Source organism: Triticum aestivum, chromosome 2B (genome assembly GCF_018294505.1).
Source record: "Triticum aestivum cultivar Chinese Spring chromosome 2B, IWGSC CS RefSeq v2.1, whole genome shotgun sequence".
In the NCBI taxonomy this organism is placed as follows: domain Eukaryota; kingdom Viridiplantae; phylum Streptophyta; class Magnoliopsida; order Poales; family Poaceae; genus Triticum; species Triticum aestivum.
Genome location: NC_057798.1, coordinates 486,238,770 through 486,246,694, shown reverse-complemented (window position 1 = coordinate 486,246,694; position 7,925 = coordinate 486,238,770). Strand labels below are relative to the sequence as shown.

The window sequence follows — 7,925 nt, the reverse complement described above, 5'->3', positions numbered from 1 at the left end:
GGCTTATGCGATTAGTTGGATCGCATGACTATGGCCTATTTAAATTATTTTGTGTAGGTTATTTTTTAGGATTGTGCACAAGAGATGAATCACGTGGCTCATTAACTAGCCGGCATGGCTAGGGTTGCTCATGGCCATGTTGAACCCTCTCTTTCATTCGTAGTATTATTGTGGACTGACGGCATTCCTCAAAAGAAAAAGAAAAAACCTAAAGGGGTGAGCAATTGAAGCACCATGAATCAATAGAAAAACACAAAGAGGAATAAGAACATAAAATGAAAATAGATCATGCAAATCTCAGACCACGGTAATCAAAGGCGAGTCATGAGAAGTATAAAAAAGAAGACAACCTATTCTTTTCCTTTCTTTCTGAAACAAGGATAAGCCATGAGAAGTATAAAAAAGAAGACAACCTATATTCTTTCTGAGCACCTCTATGTGCCTCCAACACCATACATGCTTTTATCATTCGGTATTCCTTCTGGGAAAATGAAGAAAAACCTCAACCCTCTTTTCAGCAGGGAAAAACATCGGTCTAAGCATGACAACTCCCACAGAGCTGAAGTTAACTAAAACATCATGATTTGTTAAGCTAGACACGATCGCCCCATGGCGTCACAAAATACAGCTTGATTCTCACAAGTTCTCAGCGCCGTGACAAACTTTGGTTGATGAGCCCTGTCATTAGCCCCTGCACTCCTCAAGCTTCTGCTGCAGCCTCACGTTGTGCCTTAACTACAAAACAGTGGGAATCTATGTCACAACAATGCACATGGTAAAATTTAACAAGTGGTCAATTCCTAATGTGGATTACCAGAATACTTAAATGATGCACACTGCCACGTAAATGATACCGATATGCTCTCAGAAACATCGGCTGGGTCCCAATTCGTAGACAATAGTCTCTTTTTCTAAGCCCCGTAAATCATTTAGTATGCCTCATCAGAAGTACAATGATGATGGCAACCAATATTTTCATGGTAAACAACATCATCAATTCATTTTGCTGATATGGTGCACATTGAGGTTATACAATAACTAAAGATGAACTGGAAGTTTTGGGAACTGCTTTGGCGAAACTGAAGATGAACCGAAACTTATGAGTACCTATCGGCTACTTAGCAAACTAATTAGAAGGAAAAACCTTAAGCACATGAGTGTGTACTGAAAGCCAAATAATGTTGATGAACTAGAATAAGAAACATAACAAAACTTACACAATCAGCTATCTCTTCCTGTTTCAGAGGCGGAACTACTTCGTCTTCTTTCCAGCCAAGAGATTTCAGGAAAGCCATTTCTTCTGGACTGGGTTCATCTTCAGTAGGATATGATTCCTCTTCCCCAGTTACAATGGGCACAAACAACAAACCGGCATCACCATAGCTGGAGTCTGCCTTTGCAGAACCATCATTTATATCTGCTGCCATAATGGCCAGAGTAGCTTCAGCCTTGTCTGCCTGAGGCGCCATAGATCCATTTTCGGCATCAGCATGATCTGATAAAGAGTTGCTATCCTTGACAGCTGCAACCCCATGGGACTCACGATAAAAAACATCAAGAGGTTCCAAAGATGCCTTTGTTTCCTCATTGTCAGAGAGGTGTCGCTGAGACCCATCACAAGAATTTGCATCCTCACAAGAACTACTTCCAGTCTCAATACACTTGATTCCAGCGTCAAACAAGGATAAATCAAGACATGGGTTCTTCTGTTCATTAATCAAGCTAGATGAGGATTCAATACCCATGCTTGAACCATTTAAAGACTTGCTTCGCAGCAACTCAAAGAATTTATGCTTGGCTTTTGTTATTGATTTTCTCTCACCAGATGGACCTTGTTGTAATTGCAAAGGGAGGCCATTTATGACACCTTTAAGCTTTTGGTTGACAAGGGGCTTTTTCAGTGGTTCCACTGAAGAAGATCGACCTAGAATAGGGCTTAAAGGATTGCTAGTGGAGTCTTTTGAGGTATTTGCAGCACCATTCTGCTCACGGGTCAGGACTTGGAAGGATCCTGGTTGAGATGGCTTGGCAACCTCAGATTTGACTGGAGTACGAACAGAGTTATTGGAAGACTGTGCTGACAGTTGGGGTGCAGTTTTGGTAGAACCATTAGAATCCCCAGCTCTTGCACCTTTCGTTTTTAACCTATCTGACAAAGTACATACCTGCAAAGCATTAAGGAATAAGGGCAAACCAAAGTGTATTTTTTTCAATACAAGGCAACACCACTCCATATCAACACACAAAAAAAAAACACTCCATAAATAAGTGAAACAGAAAACCAGCCAGAAGCACATATCGAGGATTCACTTTATGCAACCTTCCCCAAAATGTAGACATGCCTGAACAAACTACGGTGTATTATATCAATTGCATGCTTAATGATCAAATGCTGATCAAGTAATATACAAAAGGGAAGTTTCTGTCAGTTTTGCTGTGTGGTGGAATATTTGTTGATGTTATAGTATCAAGAAAATGTTTAGTAGTTGGCATATACTACTATGAAATAAAATAAAATAAAATATGGATCATAAGCAGTAATATTGACAAACTCATATAACATGGAAGGTCAAACACAAAAAAAAATGTCCCACTAAAATTCTAATAATAGAGTTCTCTTAATCTAAGTTCTTTGCGGGGAACATAACCTACGTGTTCTTTGGGGGGAACATAAATACATAATCTACATGCACAGTAATCCTAATAATTTCTTTCAGGTGTTCATGAGCCAAACAAGTAAGAGAAACTACAAAACTCACACTACCAGTTAAGTCTTACATCAGAACAAACAGCTTCTATGTAATGAGTATTTCAACTGTTCTAATGATCAATACGATTCATAACTCAATGCTACAAGAATAGAAGTTTCTGACTTTTGAATCACTATTCCTTGTAAATTAGTTCAGAACCAAACTGCGTATTTAAATAACGGGTGCAGAAAAATATAAAGGATGATAGATTTTTACAACAGAAAAACATATCTCCTAATCTCCAGCGCGTACGTTCAAACTATCAACTAATATGTATCCATACTTACACCACATCATGCATTGCATTTATATAAATTATTATGCTATGAAGACACTCAGGTAACTGCCACATCCGCTTCATGGATACTTGCAGTTTGCAAAGAACATGAAGCGACTGAACCAGCTTACGACCATATCTTGTAAATATTATGAATATGATCACTAATGACATGCGTAATTTAGGACCAGACAATTGTAAGGGACATTGATGAAGCAGATTCCTGACATAGAAACAAAATTGAATTGTTGATCCATGAATAACAGTCCGATACTACTTGATCATGCAAGACAAAGAAAGTTGAAATTATGTTTGTGATGATCTGTCTTTCAAAAGCAAAATTACAAACCAGACAGTGTATCCAAGAAATTGCACGATCTAAATACAACCATGGTAATAACACAAGAAACAAACAACAAAACAAAACATTTGATCTCACAGCGAAGGCAATGTACAGAGTGCATACAGAATTTTTGTTTGATGAAGGCGTCAGAGGTCTTAGAATACACTGCCTCATAGTTCTTTCTTCAATCTTCTGAGCATCAATTGATAGCTGGGTAAAAAAAATGATATTGCACACAAAACATTAATTAGATTAAGTGAATGGTACAAAATGAGTATGATCATAGACCAAAAGGAGTAAAGAACACAAGATATCATATTCAATACATATTACATTACCTGAGGTGTGGTGGAAATTTTTAATGGAGTCTGCATTACTGTTTCAGCCATGCTTAAGGCAGTCCCACAGTTCGACACTACAAGCTGCTGACTGGAACCAGCACGTGATGAAGCAGAAGAGGTCTGGGTATTGCTTGGCTCACTAAGTCCAGGGACTTCTGCTAGCACTGAGTTCCAGCCATCAGGCGCAGTAACCAATGGTATGCTCTGAATTGGGGAGCCAATTCCAGGAGATGGAACTCTAACTACATCATGTTTTCCATTGTTGTCCTCAGAACTAAGGTGTGGGAATTCTCGCTCAAAGGACATGCCGCCAGCATCCTTTCTAGACAGATTACCATTGTCCAAACTTACTCCAGATGCTCGATTCAATGTGTCCAACTTTGGACGAATACGATTAAGCCTATCGCTTTCGGGTCTGCATGAGTTAAAGGGCCCAAAGCCATCACGCAGTGGGTCACCTGCAAGACCCAATCTACTCTCCCAATCACGGAAATCAGAATCCTTGTCACAACCCCTGTCCCTGTTGCTCCTTCCAAAACTAGCATACCCTCTTGACTTCACTGTTCCATCCCGGTCATGCCGTCTGGACACACTTTGGCCAGAACCCCTGCGTGAAGAGGACTGTTGGGAGTTCCGTTCACGATCACGGCCTGAAGATCGGTTTCTTGATGAAGCACCCCTGTCTTGATCATCTAAAAGCATTCAAGTAACAGCTCATTAGCAAATATACATCACGTGTGTAAGCTTAGAAGAACAGTCATTTAAACGAGGTTCATATATGATTAGCTAAACCATGCAGAGTTAAACCAAAGCAACCAGAAAGACATGACAATAATTGTTGAAGGAACAATGGACATCAACCCTTACTACATGCAAAGTGCAAGAACAATAAAATTCATACGCATTAATGCAATATATCACAGAACAAAAGGCTGCATCGTTGATGTAATACACTATACAGTATGATTGGTATGTCACATAACGGTCCCCAGGTACTACACATGTGACACAAGCAACAAATGAGTTTACTAGACATATCAACAAAAGAAAATAATTTTAAAATAGCTATTTGTGACTACAAGAGCACGCTTCTGTGCCTTGAATCAATAATTACATTTGCCACACCAATGGACAGCTAAAAACTGATCTTGCACGGATGAAGCTTGGGACCTAGCGTCCTGGGCTCCTTGCAGCAGGCCAATCCAGTGCACACAGTTAACTCCCAGTGCCTCTCCACTGGGCAAACCCCAATATACAACCCGAGACTTGTCTCCAGGCCAAAGCAAGTAATATGAAATGGTGCCTTGGACCTCTTGGTCATGAACTTTTCATTTCAGCATTGTGTGATTGCAGGCAGTGAGATTGCAGAGACATGGTGAAGTGAAGAATAAGTTTATAGTTATTTATGCGTTTACTTTTACATACTATAATTTAATTCATTAACCATTTGCTTGGTTTAGTTATGCTAGTCTGCTAATCAAAACAAGTTATAGTACAAAATACCAGACCACATTTTGCTTCTAGCCTAATATAGCTCTACTTCTGCTAGTACACTATAATAAACAATACCATAGCAATTAGCAAGTTCAGTGAACATGCATGTTCCACTGCACCAAGGAAAGATAATAGTCTATTGCTAAAAATGTTTTGCCTACCCCTTAAGCTACTTAAACCAGAGGTATCAACTATGTATATATTTGTGTATGGAGAAGGGCATACATTCTACTATCTATTTCCATATATGCAGGCAAGAAAGTCAAGCATTTAAGATCAACAAAGCTGCAAGGCATGAGAAATAGTCATGATATATCAACTACACATCATGCCTCTCTCCAAGCAATTCTTAAGCGAAAAAGCTTCCGAACAGCCGGCTGATTTTACGTATGCGTCCACCACGCGCCGTGCCGTGCGATGACGCTGATCACGTCTTTTATGTTGGGCAATGCAGGTAGGAATTTGGATTGCAGCGTCCTCAGTAAGTTTTTCTGAAACATCACATGTGTTTCAAAATTTCTTTCCGCAAAAATACCTGTGTTGCAAAAAAGTGAATACTGCAAACAGAAATTCTGCAACATCACTTATGCTGCAAAAAAAAATTCTGCAACGAGACGTCTGTTGCAAAAAAAATCTGCAGCAAGACCTGTGTTGCAAAAAAATCCACAACACAACCGACGTTGCAAATGTTTCTGCAACAAGATCTCTGTTGCGAAGTAGAGAAATACGTCCAATCATTAGATTGCGTCAGATTCGACGGCTTGCAAGGCGGCGGATCTTTTTAAAAGGCCCGCCGACCGACGGGTAGCAGCCCCCATTCTTAAGAGGTGATTCTGCCTAATCCTCACGCACTCCCTAGTACATTTGGCATTACACGGACTGCTGATGCATTATGGCAACATGGCTAACCAACATGAACAAGTAAACATTCCCGTCCAAGAAAGTCTCTGAAGTCTGGACTGACTCCAGTGCAATAGCCCAATAACTACCATTAAATCATTTCCAAGTAAAATAATATTTAATTTAATAACACTTACCGCAGTTACGAATTACACACACCGATAACCATCAGTTTACCATGCAACAGCACGAGGCTGATGTGCTGATGTAAGCAATGTCTCCGAAGACAGATTGCTCCATGATTACCACAAGTCCAAAATTACGCATTTATGTGACATATTACACTTGCTTCATGTTTCATGCAACAAACATATTAAATAAAGCGCTTCACAGTACAAGCATTGTCCTTGAATCAGACTCATGCCAATACTGGTGGTAGGAAGGTTGAAGAATGATCATTGTTCTAAAATAACACCAGAAGAAGTGCACTAACTTCACCATGCATAAATGAAAAAAACACTACCCAGCATAAAAAAGTCTAAGAACTAATAACGGCTCGTGTAAAATTATCTGATGCCACTACATATGCGATTCAACTACTATAATAACAATTAATCTTGCAAAACTTTCTATAAGCAGCACTAACCCCTAGCCGTTATATGCATCAAAATGGTAAATTGAAGGAAAGGCAGCTCACCTGCACGGGGCGAAATTCCTGGCCGGAAGCCTGTGGCAGCTACTGTCGGTGTGGCAACCCCGCGCACCAGCCATTCTGGTTTCAATGAGGGCTCACCTCGGTCCATGCCAGCAGGCGCCGTTCACCATCTACGCGCCCCAGCAGCAACGTCCGGTCCGGCACAGCAATGAAACCACCGCCACTACTACTACCACCACAACTACCTTTCACTCCTAGTCCTAGTCAGTCACTCAGGGTGGTGCCTACACACGATTCAACAGCACATCTGCAGTTCCACGCCCAGTCTCCACTCTGGCGAAGCCGAGACCACCAAAGCCTAGGCCCCAGGGGCGGATCTAGACAGTGTGCCGGGTGTGCAGCGGCACACCCAGATGTTGTGAAGGTCAGTGGGATTTAACTAGTCGCTGGATGAAAACAAGCTCATACCTCAAACCCCAATGGCTAAAGACTGCGGACAGGGTGGAGACAGCAGGAACGCGATGTCCCGACGAGGAAGAACGGGAACGGCGATGGCGGCCACGCGCGTGAGAGGCGGGCGTGGGGATTGAGGCGTCGGCCGTGACGCTAGGGTACGGCGCGGCGGCGGCAGCGGCGGCTCTAGGGCACGGTTTGTAGGTCAGGACTCGGTGGGAAGAGAGAAGATTGATCAAGCAGGAAGCAGGCTGCTCGGGCTCGCCTCGGCGGGCGAGCGACCACTCTGCGTACGGCGTCCTCGATGGGTCTCGCCGTGAAATCTGCGGAAGGCGGCGGCGGCGGCGGCGGATTGGGAAATCTTGCGGGGATTCGCAGGATTCGGGAAGCTCTTGGGAAGGGATTCGGGGCGCCGATTTTTCGAGAGGATTTATCTTTCTCGGAATTTTTGTGGGCTTGTGAATTCCGTAGGGGGTGTGTGGGTTTGTGTGGTGTGCTTGTTCGTCTTGGAGAAGGAGAGAAACCCTATGCAAACTGTGCCCCCCTCCGCCCCCTCCGCCCCCTTCCCTTTCCCGGATGACGGTTGAATTCCTATCTGGTTTTCCTTGCCTTCTTTTCTTTTTCTTTTTTTCTTTTTTTAGTTTACACGCAAGAAATTTATCGCGTCCGTCTCTACCAGAAAAAAGATTAGCACGTCATTGCTACTGCCAAAGTAGTGTTATGAGAACTTATCTAGTCGCAATTCAATTGGTCGGATGGTTAACAGAACAGT

At 42.1% G+C, this 7,925-nt stretch overlaps 1 protein-coding gene across 1 annotated transcript; it reads right to left on the bottom strand.

Moving 5' to 3' along the window:
- Positions 1 to 395: 395 nt before the first annotated feature.
- LOC123045596 (uncharacterized) lies at positions 396 to 7,707 on the bottom strand. The gene is made up of 5 exons (XM_044468711.1): positions 6,743 to 7,707; positions 3,709 to 4,403; positions 3,494 to 3,580; positions 1,218 to 2,165; positions 396 to 735 (listed from the first exon to the last, which is right to left on the bottom strand). The coding sequence occupies exons 1-5, from the start codon at positions 6,846 to 6,848 to the stop codon at positions 685 to 687; spliced, it is 1,887 nt and encodes a 628-aa protein (XP_044324646.1). The 5' UTR covers positions 6,849 to 7,707; the 3' UTR covers positions 396 to 684.
- Positions 7,708 to 7,925: the final 218 nt, after the last annotated feature.

Excerpts from the sequence above, each read along its gene's own strand:
- LOC123045596 (XM_044468711.1), bottom strand. The coding sequence starts at position 6,848 with ATGGACCGAGGTGAGCCCTCATTGAAACCAGAATGGCTGGTGCGCGGG. Across the intron at positions 3,581-3,708 it reads AAATTTCCACCACACCTCAG|CTATCAATTGATGCTCAGAA; the intron begins GTAATGTAATAT and ends TTTTTTACCCAG. Across the intron at positions 736-1,217 it reads AGGAAGAGATAGCTGATTGT|TTAAGGCACAACGTGAGGCT; the intron begins GTAAGTTTTGTT and ends ACTGTTTTGTAG.